The 23,803-nt window shown below is 37.4% G+C and overlaps 4 protein-coding genes across 10 annotated transcripts; 2 read left to right on the top strand and 2 right to left on the bottom strand.

The window, feature by feature from the left end:
• Nucleotides 1-451: 451 nt before the first annotated feature.
• On the bottom strand, nt 452-3,839 carry LOC111326950 (mitochondrial fission regulator 1). 2 transcript variants are annotated; one of them, XM_022931035.2, is made up of 7 exons: nt 3,634-3,839; nt 3,360-3,527; nt 2,730-3,191; nt 2,493-2,620; nt 2,212-2,339; nt 1,549-1,622; nt 452-1,205 (listed from the first exon to the last, which is right to left on the bottom strand). In XM_022931035.2, exons 1-7 carry the CDS (start codon nt 3,700-3,702, stop codon nt 1,107-1,109), a joined length of 1,128 nt encoding a protein of 375 aa, XP_022786770.2. In that variant the 5' UTR covers nt 3,703-3,839; the 3' UTR covers nt 452-1,106. The 2 variants fall into 2 exon arrangements, with proteins under 2 accessions (XP_022786770.2, XP_022786771.2); XM_022931036.2 differs by having other exon boundaries at nt 3,360-3,524.
• Nucleotides 3,840-3,899: 60 nt separating this feature from the next.
• On the top strand, nt 3,900-7,021 carry LOC111326951 (armadillo repeat-containing protein 1). Its single transcript, XM_022931038.2, has 7 exons — nt 3,900-4,088; nt 4,197-4,271; nt 4,372-4,556; nt 4,690-4,774; nt 4,923-5,114; nt 5,602-5,712; nt 6,062-7,021. Exons 1-7 carry the CDS (start codon nt 4,014-4,016, stop codon nt 6,143-6,145), a joined length of 807 nt encoding a protein of 268 aa, XP_022786773.1. The 5' UTR covers nt 3,900-4,013; the 3' UTR covers nt 6,146-7,021.
• LOC111326948 (ADP-ribosylation factor GTPase-activating protein 1) lies at nt 6,872-18,007 on the bottom strand. Of its 3 annotated transcripts, XM_022931033.2 has the most exons (13): nt 17,855-18,007; nt 17,653-17,762; nt 16,430-16,487; nt 15,367-15,480; nt 14,652-14,824; nt 13,501-13,569; nt 13,233-13,306; nt 12,619-12,650; nt 12,073-12,129; nt 11,408-11,464; nt 10,737-10,790; nt 9,732-9,791; nt 6,872-9,257 (listed from the first exon to the last, which is right to left on the bottom strand). In XM_022931033.2, exons 1-13 carry the CDS (start codon nt 17,912-17,914, stop codon nt 8,664-8,666), a joined length of 1,512 nt encoding a protein of 503 aa, XP_022786768.1. In that variant the 5' UTR covers nt 17,915-18,007; the 3' UTR covers nt 6,872-8,663. The 3 variants fall into 3 exon arrangements, with proteins under 3 accessions (XP_022786768.1, XP_022786769.1, XP_088600200.1); XM_022931034.2 differs by lacking the exon at nt 17,653-17,762 and having other exon boundaries at nt 17,855-17,941; XM_088744074.1 differs by lacking the exons at nt 17,653-17,762; nt 17,855-18,007 and adding an exon at nt 16,844-16,923.
• A 29-nt stretch (nt 18,008-18,036) lies between these two features.
• On the top strand, nt 18,037-22,958 carry LOC111326959 (ras-related protein Rab-10). Of its 4 annotated transcripts, none has more exons than XM_088744076.1 (6): nt 18,037-18,239; nt 19,811-19,889; nt 20,302-20,365; nt 20,507-20,584; nt 21,439-21,528; nt 22,579-22,958. In XM_088744076.1, exons 1-6 carry the CDS (start codon nt 18,131-18,133, stop codon nt 22,729-22,731), a joined length of 573 nt encoding a protein of 190 aa, XP_088600202.1. In that variant the 5' UTR covers nt 18,037-18,130; the 3' UTR covers nt 22,732-22,958. The 4 variants fall into 4 exon arrangements, with proteins under 4 accessions (XP_088600202.1, XP_088600203.1, XP_088600201.1 ...); XM_088744075.1 differs by having other exon boundaries at nt 18,040-18,239; nt 19,805-19,889; XM_088744078.1 differs by lacking the exon at nt 18,037-18,239 and adding an exon at nt 18,272-19,073.
• Nucleotides 22,959-23,803: the final 845 nt, after the last annotated feature.

Raw genomic sequence — 23,803 nt, 5'->3', positions numbered from 1 at the left:
CAGTTCATATAGTATTTTGTTAAGTTTGAAGTCTTCCATGAAGTTTGCCTTATTTTTGTTTAGTTTAAAAACTAGCTTTTTCTAGTCAGCTTTTACATCATAAAGAAATCATGAAAACAAATTTACCCAGTCCAAAGCATGAGAATGATGATTTGAATGATGTATTTCTTACATTGTTGTTTGCAGGAAAATCATATGAAGTTTCTTTTCTGTGACTTTCTGGGTCTGAGAAATGACAATTTAGAATTCCATGACTTTCCTGTCAATAATTTATGTGCAATCTTAAGTGACTTGTTGTCCTCTGGTCTCTCGTTTTTATTTTCCACTCATGACCCACAGGTTGAAATATTCTTAAAATTCTGCCCAACTAGAGTACAAGAATATATGTAGTATGGGAAAGGAAAACTACTATTGAGGGTGTAAGGGAAGATCACAGCAAATGAGTAAATAATTTCAGAATTTAACAATTTATTTCAATTGTTCACTAATTGTGTTAGACTGATTCTCAGGTGATCAGACAGTTCAAACTCAAGGGAAATCAGCAAGCTTTTATGAGATGTTGCATAATTATTAGGTTATATGTAATATGACTATACAAAGCATCTCTTGTGCTTTCTAATATACAAAGCATCTCTTGTGCTTTCTAATATACAAAGCATCTCTTGTGCTTTCTAATATACATTCCCAGTAAGAATTACTGTACACTTTTTACAGTTATTTAAAGGAACTGGGACATTTCCATATTCAATACATATTATGATTTATTTAGGATAATAATTTTCCAATAGTAAAACAGTAAAATTTAGATGCTTTCTGAAGTTTCTTCAAACACTAAAAGAACACAAACAGTCCAGGTATTGGCAAGTGAGCTATATCTGATTCATAATGAACCCTGATTGTGTTCAATTTGACATAGAGGCTCAAAGTGCCATTCCTGTGAAAACTGCAAAAATCTAAAAGTAAAACTGAAGCTATTTACAGAGCCTTTATAAGTTGCACTGTTAGAATTATTAGGGACTATGATCATATGAAAATTAATTCAAAGAATATTTGTTGAATGGAATATCCAACTGTTGGCTAAAATTGATTATGAGAAAATTTGTCTATCAGCAAACTTCAACCAATGGACTTGGTTTTGTTGTTCTTGTTAAGCCAGTACTTGATCGCCGTTTCTTGTTTGTTGCTTTCAACATGTGCGGTCCAAACTAGTAAGATCAGAATAGATCATGGCTGTGAATTAGTACTGGTAGCTGTTGTTGGGTAATCTTGAAACAGTAAACAGCACTGTCCTATTGAAATGTTTGTGTCAAATGCCCAGTAACCGAGATAGAATGTGATCAAGTATTCTAGAGAAACAGTTAGAACTTAAAAGGGTAGAGCTGAGGGGAAGTGCCTGACCTTCCTACTCTTAGTTGAGAAATTGATAAATGTCATTTCAACAAACAAGTACACTCTCAAAAGATCACAAAACCTTAAAAGTCCTGCCTGCATGTGCACCCCTGTCATCTGACCAACTCTATAGTAAACATCAAAAAGCAAATTACTTACAGGAACAGATTTGTTGGGACTTGATGGTGGAGTACCAAATGGTGATCCAGGGCTGTTATTTTCTTTGTTGGTGTCTGCAACACAGAGAGTAAAATGCCCGTTCTGTGATAACATTTGACCACAACGAAATTAAACTTGCATTAATCAATAATCAATATTCTTCTACAAGTGGCATGACCAATGCAAATTTTTTGTTCGTACATTCACAGAGGATATGACTTCTTGCTGGGATGCAACCTCCGCACACCCTATCTTAACATGCCTGGCAGGTGTATAATTGGGAGGGGAATATGTGCATATGCAAAGGACGATTCTGATGATGTTATCAATCATACTTTGTACTTGCATAAATTATAGTTTACCTTGTCCCTTGAACACTGGCTAAGTGGGTCACCACCATCTGGCTTAAAACATACAAAGTAGCTAGCTACAATACTGCCCCTACCGCATGGGCCTTTACTATCATGGTTGTAAGTATCCCATGCCCAAATAAGGAGTTTTCTCTGTCTTTATTCACACTTCTTGCATGGTTTTATAGAGTATCATGGCCTATCCTTTAATAAGAGGCAAGTGTCATAGCTCATAGCAACCAATGATATGTGGGTCACAGGGTGTTGGCAATTAGTATGCAAGTTACCAGGTCCATCAGGAATGTTTCTCTACCTGGAGAGTTTGCTTCAAGTCGTCTTCTATGTGCAAACTTTTTCTTTAGGGCTTGTGCAATGATTGAGGCAGGATCACTTCCTTCAGTAGAAACAGCAGGTTTCCTCAGGGGAGTGCCACCAGGGGACCTGCAAAAATTATTGCAACAGTCCACTCTCTCCACAAACACCATGGTAGGACAGACAACTTCCTAAAATGGACACTGCATGCTGTTCACATGCTTCAGTCATTTTATTAAAACAAAAATGCAGTAGAATCAAATTTTTTAGTTAATTGTTCACCTCTGGACTGTTCTAAGTTTGACTTTTCCCAATCCCTTGAGTACATCTGCCATATTTGGCAAAGTGCGTCCACTTGACTGTTCAGCTGCCATCATTCCTGGGGCAAGGGATAATCTTTTTGCTCTGTTCTGTTAGATTTTAATTAAACAAAATAAAACTCAGACTCGAGTTGCCTTTTTTAGTGACAGTAACTGAAAAACCAAATGAATTTGCCAACACTGATAACGTTGATAATACCTCTTTTATGATCTGTGAAACTGGCTTCAGGGGGGTCGACATGGGTGTGGGTGGGGGAGGAGGAGGTGGTGGAGGGGGAGGGGGTGCAGGTGCCCCAACTGGTGTTGATAGAGCCCCCTGATTTTGTGGAGCAGGAACCAGCATCATTGCTATCTGAGCTCTCAACCTCTGAAGTTCATCCTCTAAAGCAGAAATTTTTTGCATGGCTTCATTATCTGGGGCGTTGTTCTTTACATCATTTGCTGGTTCGTCATGGACTGTTTTTGGTTCCGCATCTTTTAATGGGCTTTCGGGTTCTTTGAGAATTACTTCCTTCTCATTATCAGGAAGGTCAAGTTCTGGTGATGAACAGTCACTATCCGTTATCCAGGCAACATCAGCCAAGGATGCCATCATCTTTCGGGTTAATGGATTTCCTTCAATCTCCGAACAAAGTACGTGCTTATTTCTGTTTAGACTTAGCTGAAAGACGAAATAATAAATAGCTTTGTAAACGATGCTGATCAACTGCTTGACATATGCTCTCAACTATCAAACCGATGAAGGCTGAAGAACTGATTTCAGATCGATTCGTTTTGGGATACAAAAAATGATCGAACTCACTGTGATAAATTTCATCATTGAACTCACCTCAAAATACGGTCTTTTACATGGTTTCAATGGCAGTCGACTTCCAATCTCTCGAACAATGCTACGTTTCGTGAACAAATTGAGATTATAACGTGACAACTCTCTAACAATTCGTCGAATGATACTTCTTCTCCGGCTTCTCGATCTCCCATCTTGATTGAATAACTCCTGAAATGGAAAAATAAAGGTTACTTGCAATTGATCGATGATAACTTTCAGCTGACACCGTCAAAGTGGTCACGTACTCTGAAAAACAATTCTTAAAAAAACTTACTCCGATTTCTTGTCTGTCCCAGCCAAAGTACTCAAGCACCACTGTTACTACTTCTAAAGCGACTTCCATTTTCTTTTGTAGTATCAAATCAAACAAAAAGGTTGAATACGGTGGAGAAGTAAGCGAATTTGAACCGACCGAAGTCAAAACCACATGATTGCAAAGTGAGATTTAAATTTGTTGCGCATCTGACACTGACCAATCAAAACGCGACGTCTTCACCAGTAAGCCAATCAAATTAAAGAACCGCGTGTTCGAATATCGGCCAGTCAGGACAAAATCAGCTCTTGCCTCAAGAACTGGACGCCTTGAACGGCGAACGTTGATACTTTGAGATATAGCTTAACTTTATCTCGTGGAAAACTTATTTGAACGTCACAATGAGTGCCCTCGGTGTGGTTGAACATCTCAGGAACTTAGCCGCTGATCCTCAAAACAGAGCTACCATAGTTAAAGTACGAAATATTTTTATGTACTTTTACCTTCATCATTTGAAAACAATTCTGTTGGCCACGATTACTCTATGATTTTGATTCATAAAATTTTCTGATTCTTGTACTTAGGATCAAGGTTGCCTAGCAGGACTGGTTTTATTTCTAGACAATGAAGATGTCATCGTCGTTATCACAGCACTTGAGGTATGTATGTTTTTAAACCTCAGCACATGTATACTTCGTATACTGTATAAATTGGTGGCAATTTTAGCTAACAACTTCCTTGGTTGTCCATTTCTCCCAGGCTTTGAAGTTTTTATCAGAATTTCAACCCAACCGTTCGAAAATGAGAGAAGAAATAGGCATGGTTATCAGCTTGAAAACCATAATGCACAAAGAAGGCTACCACTCCAAAGCCAAACAGCTTGCAAACGAGGTTTATCAAAATATCATTTCATCTGTGAAGACACCTTCGAGTAGAAGAGCCAGGCATGTCTATGTTATTTTACTATTCTCCTTTTGATTTATCTCGCTTTTGATAACTGATTACTTTTTGTATTCGACTGATGGACTTTTCTTTAATAACAGTTGGGGATTTTCTCTTTCTTTTTTTCTCTGGCAGTGAGGCATCTCAATCATTTTTCCTTGGAAATTTGAACAAGAGAGCTAAAGTGGTCACACTTCACATCAAAGGCTTGGCAAATCAGGTCTGAATAAGACTGTTTCATTCTTCATTAATAGTCTATAAATAATGGCTGCATGAATTCTTTGCCATTTTGGAAACTGACACAGCACCATGCATTACCACCTTCATTTTTTTTTTTTTTTTTTTTTTTTTTTTTTTCTCTTGTTCAGGTCACCAGAAAGCTTTGTGAAGAAGAATTACTGAAAGTTAAAGGAGTAATAAGCTTCACATTTGTTATGAATAAGTCAAGATGCATAGTCAGATGTAAATTGGAGCTAACACCTGAAACACTGTGTGACACCATCAACAACACGAAAGTTCTGTCAGCTCAACAAGTGATTAAGAATGAAAGAGGCGAAGAGGTGAGTTAAGAGGGAATGGAGGAACCACCTACATGCCGGGTTTTCTCTTATTTTAAGCTTGGCAGCTGGTGAAATATATTTTGTGTAGAGCAATCTTTTTACTGGTCAAATTGTCCAGAATTCCAAGGAATTTTAGGAAGTATTCAGAGGTGCTACATATATGTGGTAAATTTTACCTGCTAGCTGTGAGTGGAAGTCATCAACAGATCGAGTCAAGCAAAGTGTTGTTTGGTTTGGTGTTCAGTGTTACTAGCTAAATTACATATACTGACCAAAGATGTTCTCTTACAAAAATCCCTGGGTGCATGCTTCTAGGCTCTGTTCTCAGAAGTCAGGGTGCCTAGCTTGAAAAACTTTGAATTCTTAAAGAAAAAGTTATTGAAGTCCACTACAAACAAAAGTTGGTTGCTTATGGCACAAGAGCTCTGCCAGGACAAAATCTTACCCACGTACTTCAGTTCAACCATTTTAATTTGTGTTTATCAAGGTGATGTTGTCCTTTGGCAAAGCTCCTGCCAAGAGCTATGGAAGGGGAAACAGCAGTGCCTTACCAGATTATCTGCCTGAAGATGATGAAGATACAGTCATCTCTGACAAGGTAACCAAAGAATACCCTACACACAGACCCTGTTCAAGGACAAAGTGAATAACCTTAAGCCCATCTTTCCTTCAGCTCACACCCAGCATTGTTAGAAAATGGAGTTGAAGCCACCATCTTCCCAACACTCTCTTAGTAGCACTAGCAAGTTCTTGCTTGCCTTTGGAATAGGTGACAGTGGTTTTGATATTTACCTGTGTTGCTAATTAAATACCAAATGCAAAAAAAAACAACAACAACCCACCCCTTACTGCTTCTATATAATATACTTACATTACAAAGAATATTGTAATTTTTGGCAGAAAGGGTCTTATGTCTACCACTATGTTAATTTTTTTTTTTTTTTCAGGCAATCACCAGGGTTGGAGACGACAAAGAAAATGGGTGGTTTTCCAGCGTTACAAGCTTTTTTAGCAAGACACTGTATTGGTAGAAAGGCCAGAAAAGAAAATAAGCAGAAATATTTTGTAAATATTCGAAGACTGAGTGTAAAACTAAATTTAAGTTCAACATTTTGTAAACCATTTCAAAATTAAGATCCCTCAATCCTACTTGCTCTTTTTCTCCTGAATAAGCTTTTGTTACTTTGGAGTACTTGTTGCAATTTGATAAGCTTAAAATACTCCAATCTTTAAAGCTGTTATTAACTGTGTTTACTTGCAAACTTTAAATTTTGGATGGTATGAACTCTTAAATAAGCTTCAAAACGGATTAAACTCAAGAGAGCTGATAATCTTTTTAACCTTATAACTCCCAAGATCTGGTTGTTAATTCTCCCCTCAAGCCTGTACATATTTCCTTGTAAGTTAGTTACAAGAATATGGCATTAGATCAAGATAAAAACTTCTACCCAATAAGTTTGAGTATTCTCATTACCTGTTTTGCTGGATGATGTTTGGATATCATAACGAGAAGTTACATGATTATCACTTGTGGAGTTAAAAGGTGAACTGTACAGTGTGAAATGGTTTGTTATACTTGCTGACTCTCTATCAGTTGACCTTTCCTTTCACCTATGAGTGGCCATACCCTCTCTCCCTCCTAGGAGAAATGGAGGGGAGGGTATGGCTACAAGAAGGCCACTATTCCCTCTGTTTCTTTATGCCAGGAGATATTGAAAGTAGAGGATTCCAGTAACAAACACAACACTAGAAATGTGTATCAGTTGAAACCTGATTTATTTGGAAGCACTTCACGTTTTTAAACTAAACCTTATACTGAGTTGTAAACTGAAGTACTGTTGACCAGTGCAAAACAATCTGTAAATAGTCTTCAACTTACATTTAATTAAAAATAGATTTGATCGTAACTGCCCCACCTCTCTCAATGCCTGAACTTTCTGCTTGATGGCCTGAATGCAGGCTCTCACACTACAGCTGGCTTGTCTCCAACATATTTTCTGTTTAACAACATCAAGGAAAATCCTCTTCAGGCAGCTTATCCGACTGATAGATCTGACCCCCTCACTTCTAATGCCTTTGTCATAGAGAAAACTTTAAACACCCTAGTTACATTTAACTTTAAATTTTAAGAATTCCTGCCCCTTCTGAAAAATGCACACTACCTAAATCTACTGATGCCTGGGTAAAGAAAATTACCAAGTTTGAATTGTGACCATCCAATGTACATCTGGCAACTACATTCTCCTAATCTATGTAAGATTCCTCTTCTTTAATCCTTTCATTCTACCCTTTATGCCCTAACATCAGTATGGATATTCTCCAAACTGTTCTCTTCCTTATAAATTTACTAAGGTGCTGACAAGGAAAATTTGACAAACAATCAGGAGCTTCTTAAGTTGATGATCATTTCCTTTATTCTCATGAACTCAATGTGTGATTCAGGGGTGACAATGTAAGGAGAAATTAGATACTAATCTTTAAGTGACTCAAGTGACCATTACACCAACAGTACATTGATACACTGGGCCCACAGTAATTGGCACGAGCTGTTGCAGTGTCCCTGCCTGTCGGCAAATCTAATAAATTACAAATTGATAGCCTGTGGAGTTCTTCCAACTCACCCACAAAGTATGCATACAAATAACAGCCATTCAAACATTTTGAAATCCTATTTACATTTTGGATGTATATGAATCCACTGTCAGACTTATTTTAAATACTTGAAGTTAAAGTTACAAACAAGATCTAAGGCTTCTTGTGTTAAAGTTGAAAAATACTTTGTTGAAAGGAAGGACAAATTGACCGTTCAAATACTGTTTGAAGAAATAACAATATTTTACTGAACAATTATTCTGTTTAAAGAAAGAAAAAACACCAATTGTTCCTCGTTGTGCATTTAATTGACCTATAGTTAACAAACTCTAATTCTCCCATCTTTTAACAAGAGGACCATAATTGCATGAGTTTAGAAGAAACAGCAATTGTGCAACTGATTAACATAGAATGATGCATTTAAATCAAGTGTCAAAAGACTGACAAAATTGCCAGCAAACTGATTCAAATGTGGTTGTGAAATCTTAAAATCAAGGCCTACAGTAAAGTGCAGTTCTGTTACTAAGGGCTATAACCTCTAATAGGTATCCTGGCTGACCTCACCCAATGTGACAGGTGATAATGTTGACTGTGGTCATATTACAGCTGTGTCAAATCTTAGTGACCTGTTGTGAGACAGTATTGCTGCCACAGTGTAGTATTAATACTTAAACTGATTTTTTCTGAACTGTGATGTTCTTTCTCTTGGTTCCCCTTGTGAGAAACACACACTGACCTGTTCTAAGACCAAAAATATTAAATACTATGGAAATTTCTTATTTTTAACCCTTCAGATGTCTACAATCCTATATGAAGCACAAAGAATCAGCTACTTTTACAAGGCACAACTTCAAAAATTTGCTGACATACCTGGTACTGGAGAAAGGAATTTGGCTCAGTCCAGGGCATCAGGTCTTAACAAAATAATATTTATTCAATCATAATTATTGTTTAAGTTCAGTCATCTTTATTCCCCCCTCTCTCTCTGCCTGTTATCTTTGCTTCACCACCCGGACTACTTTGCCAGTCCTCATTGCTCCAGCCGCTAGACTCGCCCCATTCATCATTGTCCCAGCTTATCAAATCTCCCCAACCATCATTCTTTGCTACTACTTCAGTCTTTGGTGCTGATTTTGTTTTCCGCCTTGATGATGATGATGAATCCCCTGTATTCAGAGATGTGCCATTCTTGGATGGGGATGGTTGTTTTATGACTTCAGAATCACTTCCCCATGCCCAAGAATCCCCATTGTCTTCTCTGTCAACTTTCACTGTTGCCTTGCCATTGCTACCTTCCTTATCATCAGCTTCGTCATCATTTACATCTTCATAACTGTCCCAATCCCAGTTTTCATCTTTAAGAGAAGTAGTACTATTCATTGCTGACACGCCATTAACAGAACCATATCCTCCTCCGGAGGTTCCTTCGCTTGTCAGAGATTTTGTTCCATAACCACCAGCACCTTGATTGACAAGTGTTTGAATGTTTGCCCAACCTTTCACACTGGCAGTTTGAAGATTTGTCCATCCCTTGGAGCTGGCATCCCGCATCTAAAAATAAAAAACTGTTTCAATATCACAAGTTTCATTCAGTTGCTAATCAGCAATTTTTCCTGTCACACAGAGAGCAAGAACCAAAAAAAAAAAAAAGAAAAACTAAAAAAACCACATACTAACTGCATACAGTTAACTCTTGTGCTTCAATGGCTTATTTTACCCAAACACATTCTAGCAATATTTTTGGAGTTCACAGTTCTCAGATTTTTGAGATAAAACTGCAACAAGTAACCTTTGTCATGGAAGAAAAAGTTGATTTTGTGGTGGCTAAAAGAAATAGCTTGAGTGAAGAAATCTGTAAACCACTTACCAAGATTTGAACACAGTATTCATAAAAATGTTATTGGCCCTGGACCACTATTACACCCTTTAACCAAATTGGGGCATTGGGACATGTGAAGTATGCCACAGTGCTGCAATGTAGAGCAAGGCTGAAATATGGTTGACAAAGGTAAAAAGAAAACATACCTTGCTGGACAAACTGGACATAGAAGTTGTTACATCATCCAGTAGCTTGCCTTCCTGGACCTTAAATGTAAAATGGTTCATTCAAAATCACACAAACAGAACCGCCTCCCGGTTAGCTCAATGGATAGAGCGCTGGACTGTTGTGCGGGAGGTCGAGGGTTCGAGCCCCGGCCGGACCAACACTCAAGGTCTTAAAATAACTGAGAAGAATATGCTTCCTTTCTGTAACATCAAGGAATGGTTAGATATTCTAGTCTTCTTGGATAGGGACGAATAAATGGAGGTCCTGTCTCCTGCAGGGTTAGGGGTAGGAGACAGTAATTTCCCATGCACGAGTATACTGTGTGATGGATGTCTTCCCCTGGGGTGGGTTGGGTGGGTGCTTACAGGGCCATTCTGAAAACCACTTCTGTGAGAATGCACCCTGTCTAAAGATTATTACCTATCTAACAGAACTTGCCAATAAAACAGGTTGAAAGCTAAATACAGGTTAACTAGCAACTGACTTGTGCAATGGTCATGCCTAATATTTGTCCCATCCAGTTATCCAGAAAGTTTTTCTGGGCAACCTTATCTTTAAGTATAGTATTTTTACTGTTTTAGAAGTATACTGATTAAAGATTAAAGAACAGTTTAAAGAAGATAATCTGCCATGTGTTGAGGAACTTTGAACTCAAAGTACTAAATAAATATTGATTTCAGGAGAAAGAGATGGGATAAATTTTACTTGAGAGGTTATTCTCATTTTTATTTCAGTCATTATGCTTTTAGTAAATGTGTGAGACAGGTGGAGGACAATACAAACAGGCAATTGAAGGGACTAACTCAAGGGTAACCATGACTACTTTTAAAATAGAGGTGAAAATTACTTTGGAAAATATTTTGGAACTTTGAAAACCAACTGCTTAATAGTGTTTTGACTAAATGAAACCAAAGACAAACTTGACTTCTTCAGGTTACTGTCTGAACTTTCAGAGTCTCAGCAAGTGTAGGAGGTCCACTTACCCTCGTTGATACTTTCTTCACCCCTTCATTCATGGTACTTCCTAGTTCTACAGCCTGAGATAGACAAAATACTACTGTAACAACTATTAGTATTTATTTTGTCTCACTAACTATATATAATTGTTCTTAGTGTGTTAAACATTCAGACTGCTATGAACACAGTTCGCTGGAAATTAGCAATCATCCAGTTATCTGGAAAGTTTTTCTGTGCAACTTAATTTTAGTAAAGTTAAGAAGCTGTTTGCTCAGGAAAAATGGCGGATAACCAACACCAGCATAGAAAACAATGCACAAATTGGGAACTACAGGATGTTAACTACCATATGATAACATCACAACCCCACATACCTAGAGAATTAGGTAAGTTGACCAAAATTGTTCTCAAATTCTTTTCATTGATTTTTTTTTTTGTCATACAAAAACGTTAAATTGAGTGAGCTGGCTGTGCAATAACAATATTAAATAAAAGCCCGTAGAGGGAAAATATGGATTATTTTCTTTCCAGTGCATGGTTGCCCACCTTTTATACTTGGTAAAACCTATCATTATTTCCATTTCAAGAAAATGTAATGGAAAGGAAAATATTATATACAACACTCAACCATTCAAAAGTTGCTAATCTTGGACTGAAAGCGATAAATGTTTTCCATTTGTTCCTGTGCTATACATACCTTGGATGCTGTTGGTTTAAGAACTGACTCATTGACTGTCGATCCCAGCTTAACAGCCTACAAAAATATCAGAAGTAATAAAATATATATGATAATGATGATGGCAAATAGTTTACAGTTAACCCTTAGACCATTCCCACAAATCTGCCATTTCTCGTCATCTTCTCTATTGAGAAAGGGGGTCAGTTGGGCCCACAAAGAACGGTTCTGTCCTCGTGTACCGGTTCACAAGAGCTGATACAAAAGACCGAACAATACACAACAGCTAACCAATGACTCCTAAACAAAGAAAGAACAATGGTAATTCCCTTGTGAACCGGTACACCAGGACAGAACCCAAAGAAGACAAAGAATTGGTTGATGGAAACTGAATTTAACAAGAGAGCTTTGAAGGAAAAAAAACCTGGTTACTTCTAAGCAATCCCTTACTAACTGCTCATTGCTTTCCTAACCCAAATGTTTCTGATATGATACACAGACCAGAAAATTGGGCATGCATGACTGAACTCCGATTAGAAAAAAAATGTCTTGATCAGACAGAGAATCCTAATTGTGAACTCAGTTATTACGAAATGTTTCTTGTTAGACAGTGTTTCTTGATTTTTTTCTTCCTTAAATCAATTTCCCATTTGGTTGAGAGAGCTAGAAGAAACAAATCTTCTTACTTGTTGTGAGGCAACAGCAGCAAATTGAGCAGCTCCAGAGGCAAATGAACTCCAACCCTATACAACACACACACATGTCAACTCTAGATTTTTCCCAAGATCAAAATATCAAATCCCTAAACAGTCTCCTACACATTTCTTCTAATTCTGGCAGTGAGAATTAGGTGTAAATCAAAAAATATGCCCCAATCAACATTTACAACATTCACTTGGTGAATTCTGCTTTGCAATGATAAGAAGAACGTCACTATGAAGCCAGTTATCCGCTGTGAAGTGGGATCCCCCGGGTGTGGATAGTCCTAAAAAGGACTTTTCTAGGAGACAGTGACTCAAAGTTTCAAAAACCTGAGAGGAAGTCAACACCAGAGTCAAATGAAGAGTTGAGTGTCAGTCAAATGTTGTAAGTCTAGTTCATCTAAACTGAATTACATAATTATGTATTATTACTTTTAACTATTATCACTCTTTTTATTATTATTATTATTATTATTATTATTGCAATTAAAAGAATATAACAAAAGTAAAATGAAAAACCCCTCAACTTACAGATGAAAGAGAAGAAAATGCAGAGTCCCAACCTAAAAAAAGGTGGATTAAATGAGACAAAAAAGTGCAAGCCATTCAAGATAAAATAATTACTATTAAATAAATCTAATTTATAATTTTACTGGCAACAAAAAAAAGACAAATTATGACTGCACATCATTAAAATCATAGTTTTAATAGGTGAAAACACAGAAGCAGTGAACCACTAGTTTTGAAATGAAGATCAACTTCACACAGGCTAAATGAAAATGTGGTGAACAGCAAATAATGGTAAAATTTAAGTCTGGACTTGAGCCAAGTGGCCTGTCCACTCAGAGCTTATCCTAGTTTCTGTAACAAGAAGTGATTTCAAATATTGCTACCACTCCCTTGGATGGGATGCTAGTATATCACTGTTTAACCCTGGGGATGCTAGTATATCACTGTTTACCCCTGGGGATGCTAGTCCATCACTGTTTATCCCTGTTTATCCCTGGCGATTTTGCTGCTTTCCCTGGCAGTTTGCCTGTATCCATTTACACTCCTGGGTGGAGAGAGACACTGCAAGAGCTACATGTCTTGCTCACGAACACAACACAATGACACAGCTATGTCATAAAAAGATGTGTGCCCACCTGAATTGCTCGAGGTTGCTACTGGTGCTGATCCAAAACCAGTGTATCGTCCACCTTGACTTGGAGGTAGATCACTAAAAATACAAACCCCAAATAACCAGATTAAATTTTAATTTAATTATTCTTTTATCACCTTTTTTAGTCATATGATGATAGAAATGAAAGAGAAACAATCCTAAGTGCATGACAGAAGAGGAAGCTGTGATAAAGACAAGCCTATCACAAAGAAACTACTATCACTAATATAAACTATACTGAGATAGCTTACTTGGGCCGTGAGGCATTTTCCATCTGTCTTCGATTGAAGAAATCCTCTTTTTGAGCATTTAGTTCACTCCTGTGAAATCAAGTTTAAAGTAAGAATGACAGCCCCAATTACTCATGGAAATGTTGAACTCTATCTGATCCTTTTTGTTTGAAAAAAAATAAAATCAGTGAAGCTAGATTTGTCTCCTGTGAACCTGATCTATAGCCTGCCTTGCCAATACTTTATTTATGCAGTAAATGGTTTGAACCCGGGGGTAACATGTGAAGGTGTAGTCTGATCGTCCGGGTGAGTGTAGTCCTGAGAAGGACTGTTGTCGGTGGCAGTGACTGACTGTCAGTAGAATGACAACAATCACTCACTTGACTCTGATGATGACTTCCGCACAGGTTGTCGAAACGTCAGTCACTGCCACCGACAACAGTCCTTCTCAGGACTACACTCACCCGGACGATCAGACTACACCTTCACACTTTATTTATGGTTCAGTTGGTAGAACATCCAACTGAAAAATCAGAGCATCCATGGTTTGAATCCTCATAAGGGAAATTTGTCTTTGCCTACCACTGAAATAAATTAACACTTTAGGTAAAAACATCCAACTGTTAATTCTCCCCTCTAGCTGCTACACATTTTCTTGTAAATTAGTAATAAAGAGAATTTGGTGCTAGATAAAGATAACTTCTACCTGATAAGTTTGAGTTTTCTCATTAAATTTTTTCTGGATAATTGGATATTATAGAGAGAAGTTACATGTTAATCACCTCTGGGAGTTGAAACATAAATAAAATCAGTAATTAAAAGCTAGATCTGTCTCATGTGAACATGGCATAAAGCCTAACTTGCCACTAAGTTCTTTACAGTTCAGTTGGTAGAGCATACAACTCTAAAATCAGAGGGTATGAGGTTTGAATCCTCACAAGAGGAATTTTTCTTTGCCCCATCCTTGAGATATATGTTAAACAGCTTTTTCAATATTATTCCCTCACTCTAAGTGCTCAGTTTTTAATCAGAAAATATTTCAGACTTAATCTGTTAAATGACACGTAACCTTTATCTTCCTGCAGTTAAGAGTGACTAAAAAGTTGAGTTTCTTTGCCACTAGTGGTTATTATACATCATGTCTTAGTTCAACAAAGATTGACCTCTCATACCTTGATATTCCCAGCATGGATTCAGGTGAAGATGAGCCATAACTCATTGAATTTGAACCATTGGCTGCCCGACTGACTGTAGAACTGCTTGAATTTCTGCTCAGTGGAGGTTCATAGTTTTTAGCTGATGAGGTTTCTTCTGACCATGATCTGCCATCAGCTAAGGCTGCAATCTGTTTGAATCAAAAGGAAAATCTTAAAAGATTACTTTCAAACCCATAACAATATATCATACCACTCAAAATAATCATCCTGTCATTTTTCCTATCCCTCTCCTTTTCTTAAAGAGCATAACGAAGGGAGGCCATGGCAACAAACAAGAGAGTGTCTCTTCTCTATGGATTCTCCACAAAGAAAACATTTAGAAAGTACAAACATTTTTTGATAAATAAATAATGATAAATAAATGACAAACACAAAAATAATCAAAAAGGATGTAAGTATACGAATGTTTCCAACTGTAAGGGGTAATCCACTTTTCTTTCTCCCTTTCTCATTATGAAGAACCACAGACAACCTTTACAACTGCAATAAGATAATGGAAGATGGAAATATTGGGAGCCTTCCTTATCTTCTCTCCTATTTCTAACCTTCCTCTTGTATCTCCTTAACCTTTTGCATAACGTTTACCTCTGCACAGTTTTATGATAAGCAATTATTGAACAAGCCTTTGAAGTGGAAGAGAGAGAGGTGAAGATCTAGGAGAGAACCATACCTTGTCTCTGTAAAGTGCTGCTGCCCTGCTGTTGTACTTTTCTTGAATGGACATGTCTGCCTGGAAATCTGGTTGAGACTTAAAGAAGGCTTTTGCTTTGCTATTTCCACCAACCTAGCAATTAACAAATGATTATTATTAAGACTCACCATCAAAATGAATTATTTCAAACAGGGCTCGACACTAATTTTTCAACTTACTAGCCCAGTGGCTAGTGACATCTTAGATGTTTTTAGACGTTATGACAATTTCAGTCTGTTTACTAGCCAAACTGGCTAGTGGAAATTGAAAACCAGATAGATAGATAGAAACTTTATTAACATGTCAAAGAACCTTCTAGTTTGGGAGATATCCCATACTAATGTGGGGACACAAAGTAGCCAAAACTGAATTTCTACTAGTCTGTAGCTAGTGGGCTACCGTCAGTGTCGAGCCCTGTCAAAGTTCATGTCTCTGTTGCCATCATTATAGCAACTTGACTGTACAATTGTTGTTATTGTTTGCTTATCACTATCAATTTTTCATTCATTTTTAACCCTTTAGACCCTGACACTGGTATCCAAATTCTTCCTACTCCTCTCTATACCTTTTCTTTGGTACTGACAAAGATAATTTGTTTAACGATCAAAGCCTCTTATGTTGTGATCATCTCCTTTATTCCCATCATGTTAACGAATGATATATATCTTATTAACCAAGCGCGAGAGCCGTACTGGGAGAATATCGCCCCTAGGTCTTGACAGTACAGACCGAGCATAGCAAGGTCCGTACAAAAAAGACCGAGGGCCGATATTCTTCCAGTACAGTCCCGAGCAAGCTTGGTTAATAAGGGACCATTCGGGACAGTGCGCGGCCCAATACTGAGAAAATATTGACTGGCAATAGAGCATTTTGATTGGTCGATTTTAGTTATTGGCCCTATGACTTCCCGAGTCGTGTAATAATCTGCAATATTACTGTAATGTGAAATTAGATGCTGGTCACTCGAGGTAAAGACAGCTTGTTTACTGGATATCTCTGTACACTTAACAATTAAATTGTTTTATTTACTAGACCCTGGTACCTTCATTTTCTCCAGCTCAATGTCTTTCCATTTGTCCATGGTTACTGATCTTACAAAGCTAAAAAAAAAGAATTCAGTAACAATTATATGTGGTATCAAAACTAAAGAACTAAAGAGGAGATAGAGACCAACTTAAAATTGCAATAAATGAAAGGGAAGAGTGTCATGCAAAAATAAGTTAATCTTTGGAATATCTCTGAGTGTATTATTTGGGAAAAGTATGCCAGACTTACATGGCAGTCACCGACATACCATACAAAAAAACATGGGTGATGATGAAAATGAATATGTGAAAATCATGTGTGTGAACTGCCAATTAATAAATGAATATGTGAATGATCAGTGCAGTAATGAACAGTTATGAAAATAAAACGCGACAAAAATTCAGACCTGTATACAAGTTGATCCCATTACCTCTACTTGTTAGCTCAGTGGGTTAAGCACTACACTGGTACTGCAGAGGTCATGGGTTCAAACCCTGTAAAATCCTAAATTTTTTTTACAGGCTTCATTTTCTTTGCAACTGTAAAGCGAAGATCATATATTCATGACAAAAGATTTGTGGATAAGTTTTTCTTGTTTTTTTTTTTTGTATTTCTGTCACTACTTCTGTTGTTGTTGTTGTTGTTGTGTTACCAATGTGTATACATGAACAGACATAACATGTCAATAGTAGTTGCAAATAGACGTAAACATACTAGAAGGGACATCTTAAATACTAGGTGGTTAGAAAATTAATTAGCAAGCAATTGAGATCCGCGGAGATTTCAGTTTACAGCACTATTTTTCTTTCACAAGCTTTGTTTGTTTCACCTCATAACCCACACGCGTTAGTGTAAGATACAAAATCACTGGAATCATTATATTTGATCCCCTGTATCATGATTGTTACGTTGTGTTGGGAGTAATATGTTTAGCTATGTGAGTTATTATTTCGACTTTCGTGACCTTTTCTGTCAGTGTGAAAACCCTGAATAAAATCATCGATTAAAAAACTCAATCCATACGTAATCGGGTTACCACAGCGATACATTGTCAAAATAAAATGACGCCATTTAATTCTTGCTCAATAGAGCACTTCATACTTTCACACGGTACCACGTACAAAATACATTCTAACCGGCTTTCCGCGAAAAAAAATATTCATTGCGTAATTACAACAACGAACTCCACCGTAAAAGCTTAGCACGTCTATTATCATTGCAAGGAACACATGGTCGTACCTTAAATGAACTCCTAAACCTCGGTGTTTCCCTGAACATTCAAGGCAAATCCATATCCCATAGGTCACGCTTACCCATTGAGGATTGTGTGCCCCGCATTCGAAACAACTCTACGCGATCAAAAGAATAGAAAATCGTCTCGATCAATCTACATATACAACAGAAGATTAGAAATAAGATGATAGCTGATAATTATACTTACACTGTTGCCATCTTTCGGCTTTATTTCCTTTAAAACTCGCCGCGTTCGAGGACTTGCCATGTCGATTTCTATAAACTTCCTCTGATCTATTTCGCCGCCTCCGCTTACTCTTTTACGTGTAACCACGAGCAGAGGTGGCTCACGGGAAAGTAATCTTCACTTCCGGTTTGAGTCGATTTCTTCCGGTCCGCAGGTGGTCTCTTCCTTCAACATCGACAGTTCTAGTTCATCTTCATGGGCAATTAACTTTTTCCACAGTTTACAAGGTGAGAGGAAATGGCGGAAGCAACATCTGAATTCAAAATCGTAATCGTGGGAGGATCTGGAGTGGGAAAGAGCTCTGTTGTCAAAAGTTTTTGCGGCAATGTCGAAGAGGACTTAGAAGGTAGGAAATTACCAAAGAAACCTCTGTAACATCACAGTGTTAATTGTCGGTAAGATCGGACGATGAAAACCTAGTTTATTTATCTTTCAAGACAAACCTTAAAGATCGATGGTAACTTTAATGATGAAAATAAATGAATGTTTTTAACTTCAATACGATTTTAAATTCCTTGTGGTTTACCAAAGGATTTTTCGATTTTGATACAAAAATGAAGGCGATCGAAGATAATTTAACACCACCTGCTGTCTCTTTTCCATAAAATTCAGAATTATAAGATTCATACGAGTGAGTTATGCAATATCCATGGGGTAAGACTCGAATTTAAAAGAGCAAATGCAGAAGCCTAATACTTGGGATGAAAAAAAAAGAGATCGACTGAAATTTCTGTTACCAGGATAAGGTAGAATTTTCCAGAAGGGGAGTCCTACGTCAGAATCTTACTAAAATTGGGAAAAACCACACCTGCACAACACAAGAAATTTTTGTCTCGATTTTTTCTTTTGTGTGCATGTGTTTTAAGGCAAGCACAGGCTAACGCGAGGAGAGCGCGGATGGCGTGCCACGCCCGCTTGCGTTCGCTACGCGTTTGCCTGCGCTAACGTGAAAAATGACGCCTGTTCTGGTTGAGAAAAGGATGGGTTGGATTACTTTTATATATTATCAGTTTTCTTTATGAGGGATGGAGGGGTCATCCAGCCTAGCACCCCCTAAACGATGCCCATGATGAAGCAAATAACTCCTTTTTTTCTTCCACCCGTCTGTAACTGCAGTAATCGTAACCTCACAACACCACGAAGATATTGACGATTTATTCGGTATGAATGACGGTTGACGGTATGTAGGTTGAAACTTAAAACAATAGACCACTTTCATAAATGGCTGCCGGATTAATATTCTTTTGTTTGAATTTAAATCAGCCCTTCTGGCCTCGTCCTCTAGTACAAAATTCAAAAGAATACATTATCTCAAGCGAGGCCAGAAGGGCTAATTTAAATTTAAACAAAAGAATAGTAATCCGGCAGCCATTTATGAAAGTGGTCTATAAATGAATACGAAATTGCAACAATTGACTAGTAAAAGTGACAGGAAAGAAATACACAGAACGAACTTGAAATAACAATACTTACATTGTTACGATTTCTACGAAACTGCTGGACGGATATAAACTGCCCAAAGGCGAAATAAGGATAAACTGGAGTAACTGCTCAAAGCGCTAGCGAACTACTGTATGGCTAACGGAAGACTGAACTCTGCCGGAACTGAGAAAGACTAAGTTATATATGCGAAAACGACTTGCTAACTTAAAGTGCAATTAACACCGATATAACGAAAGAAACTAATGAACAAAGATACGTGACATAGAAACAACAGAAGCTAACTAACCAGAGAAAAAATACTAACGAACGACGAGAAACAGCGACAACACGAGACACCCTAATGATTGATTGAACGAGAAAAACGAAAAAAAAAAAAAGACATTCCGCGCGCTAAGATCCTACACCGTCCTCCGTAAGGAGAATTGCGTTGTTTCCTCTTTTTTTTTTTTTTTTTTCGTTTTATGAAAGCTGTAGGCCAAAAAGCGGCAGCGGACCAGCAGGTTGTAACAAAGAGGATAGAGATTCAAGGCAAGGACATTAGTCTGAAAATAATGTAAGCTTCTTTGACACAACCTTTCTAATTTAGATCTCTGGGGATTGATTGTTCACATCTCATTCTCTTTCTCTTTTTTTTTTTCGAAGTGAATCAGTAAAATCGTGACTAATTGGCCATGCCTGACCCACTCAGTTATTCAGTGCCTGGACTTTAACCGTCTACGGCATAACATTCTTTTACACAGGAGCATCTCATGTGTAGAGATAATTACCAGATCGGTCAAGATGGCTGGATATCAGATTCATTCTTTTTTCGCATTTTTATGGCCTCGACTTCGTTGCGGTCCATGCATGAAATGCAAAAAAAAAAAAAAAACCCTCACACTTGGTTAATAACGCATATATATTTACCAGGCGAAACAATTTTGCAAATTTGTCTTTAAAATTTTCATATCTTTGCCTTTTTTTAGTGATACAGCAGGATCAGTGCTGGAAAACCAGGTGTATACAAGGAAACTTTACAAAGGGGCTAAGGTAAGTTTATTTAACCAGTCTCACTGTCTTTGGGGGATACTAAAAGTGATCTAGTAAGTGTACGTTTTCGGAGTTCACAGCTGAGGTAAAAACTGTGCACGAGAAGGTAAAATAACAGACCTATAATCTGTCATATCATAGGGTATCATGGTCATATATGATGTTACCCACAAACGCTCATTTGAAGATGTTCCAAAGTGGCTGCAGGATATTGATGAGGTAATTATTGATATCTTCAAGACTTTCTATTGACGTAGTCATTATGCTATATGAGCCAATATACCATAATCTAATATCTGTACATTGTATCCGGTTTCTTCTTACAAAGTAAAGTCGAGAAGAGTTATCTAATATCTTAGAGGCTTTTTTTTTTAAATAAAACAATTATTCCACTCGCGCTTGTTGGATATGAGATGATTAAAGCCAACTCGGCGCTGCGCGCCTCGTTGGCTATCTATCATCTCATATCCAACGTGCGCTCGTGGAATAATTGATAATTATTAAAAACTGGATCATTGGATAATGCAATTCAAGACTTTTTATTGGCTTAACCATTATGGTATATGAGCCGATATACCATGATCTAATATCTGTACATTGTAACATCCGGTTTCTTCTTACAAAATAAAGTCGAGAAGATTTGTCTAATATCTTGGGAGCGCTTTTTTTAATAAAACAATTATTCCACTTGTGCTTGTTGGATATGGGATGATTATAGCCAACTTGGCGCTACGCGCCTCGTTGGCTATCTATCATCTCATATCCAACGTGCGCTCGTGGAATAATTGATAAATATTCTATCTAAATTGTAACGATGTTGAAGAGAATTTGGTTTTCATTAAAAATTTTTCAGAGGTGGTGGAGAAGGATACGTAACAAACCAAATTTAATTTGTAAAGAGATTATGTTTAAATTGTGAGGAAACGGAAGTCAAGCGACTGCATGATTTTGTGATTCTGTTAGCTTGATGAAGAACTTTCTTGGCTCAATGGATGAGCCTAGGGGAAGAAGAATACTGCTAAGAAATTATCAAATACATGAGATATAACGATGATGTCATTCCCACATTATAGAGTCAGGAGGGTGCTCCTGTGATTTTCGTCATTGGAAACAAGTGTGACCTGGAGGACAGAAAAGTAATCTCCACAGAAGCTTTGGAGGGGGTAATTTTGAGAAGATTTAATAATGTAGTGCATTAGCCATTTATGGAACTGTGCTCTATGTGTTTTAGAAACTTCCTATTTTAGCTTTGAGTCTTAAGCTTAACAGCTTATCTTTATCGTATTAGTTCAATGGGAATGAAAGCTGAATGAAAAATGAGAAGACGGAAAAGTGCTAATTCTTCTTATGCACAGCGTATATGGGTATATCATTATACAGATTTTCATATCTTATGTTTCATCACCGTGGAATGCCTCTGAGGCAATGGTAGAATGTAGTATAATCTCTGTTAGTAGTTACTTTGCTTATAGATACGATGGTTAGCTAGTATATATATCTTATTAACCAAGCGCGAGGGCCGTACTGGGAGAATATCGGCCCGAGGTCTTGACAGTACGGACCGAGCGCAGCGAGGTCCGTACAAAAAAGAACCGAGAGCCGATATTCTTCCAGTACGGTCCCGAGCAAGCTTGGTTAATAAGAGATTTATTATACGACTGAAGTTCAAAGGGACACAAGTGCAGTATCGTTCGGGACCATTCGGGACAGTGCCCGGTCCAATACTGAGAGAATATTGACTGGCAATAGAGCATTTTGATAGGTTGATTTTAGTTATTGGCCCTCTGACTGCCCGAGTCGTGTAATAATATGCTTTATGAACCAATTTTGAAAAGACCAACTTGAACTGACTTCGAGCAACCCTTCCTCTCAAAATTCAGTCCTGCCTGGTGATAAATACACAGGTGTACCTTACAAATATCTTGAAAAACAGAGGGGAAATGTTACTTTGAATAAGGAAGTCTAGTCATGCTCTGGCTAATATGTTTCGGCATCTTTCCCGTGATTTCTATCCTTTTTTTCTTTTTCTGCTATTTTTCTTTTTTTTTGCGATCAAGGTAAACATAATTTTCCAAATCCAGCATACCCTTTAAAGGAATACGGACTGCACCTCCTTTATTTTCGATTGTTCATGATACGTACCAAATATTGGCTTTTTTAATTTTAAGAATAAAAAAAAGTTAACAAGTGTCTATCATCCTTTTTAATTCTAGTTTGCTACAGACCACGGTGTTTATTTTTTAGAAGTCAGTGGCAATACCGGTGTGCAAGTCAAGGAAGCTTTTGATCTGATGACGGAGGAAATTCTTCTCACTGAGAACCATGGTCAAGCTACAGCTCAACCTAACCGTTGCTATTTGCTTTAATATATTTACCAAATGACGCTGTATTTCATAGAAAAATTCATTACCTGACTCGTGAATCCCGCGTTAAATTAAGCGCGACAGTCGATATCCGCACGAATCACGCGATATCGATCGCGCGATATCCAACGTTTTTCGCGCGCAGTTTAACGCGGAATTCACTAGCCATGTAATGGATTTTCCTTGAATCACATAACTGAATAAAATTAAGAAAAAAAGAAAAAGAGCAATGATATCGTTTGTTTTATCCTTAGGTGAAACAATATCACTTAACCTCGTTCAACTCGCAATTCCACGCTAGATACCTCGCTTCGTTAATCAATCAGAATGCGAGATTTTATTCAATTATGCGATTCTAGTTTTAATCCAAACACTTCTTAGATTTCAATTCCAAGTTCGTTCTTAAATCCCTCCCAAGTTTTTCGGACGCAGCCATACTTGTTCACGCTTTTTCATAGGTATGGCGATCTTGCCCGCGAACACACGTGTCAATGTGGAAAAATCTGAAAAACATTTCTTTTTTCGCACAAAATTCGCTTGAATTAATACTAGTCTTCGATTTAACCTGCTGTGAAATACGGGATGGAAACTTTATGAAAAATGTAAGTCAGAGTAGCGGAGGTTAAAAAATCCATCTGAAACGATTGCGGTAAACAGAAACTGATTAGATCAAAGCCGACATGTTGCAGCACACTGATAAATTTGAGTTTCTAAACCTGTCAGAATGCTGTTTTTTTTTTCCTTCGAGGTCCTTGGAAGATTGAAAATTCCTATCAACACTGGTACCACGGGTGAAGAAGGGCCGTTCTACCTGGTATAAGCAATATAAACGTGCTGGAATTTTCCCGACAGAAGAGAGCCTTTATAGATTATGTTAGTAAAAGAAGCATATTATGCTAGTAGCATTGCCTTTTTAATTGGTGAAATTATGCTAAAAATAAGCACTTTTTTCCAAATTATGCCCCTTTTTCTTAAAATTATGCTCTTTGAAAAAATTGCAAATAAGTCCAAAAAATACATATTTTGAATTAGAAGCCGTTGGTCTACAAGAAAGAAACGCAACAAATCCACAATG

Source organism: Stylophora pistillata, chromosome 13 (genome assembly GCF_964205215.1).
Source record: "Stylophora pistillata chromosome 13, jaStyPist1.2, whole genome shotgun sequence".
In the NCBI taxonomy this organism is placed as follows: Eukaryota; Metazoa; Cnidaria; class Anthozoa; order Scleractinia; family Pocilloporidae; genus Stylophora; species Stylophora pistillata.
This window is presented reverse-complemented; position numbering and strand designations above follow the sequence as displayed.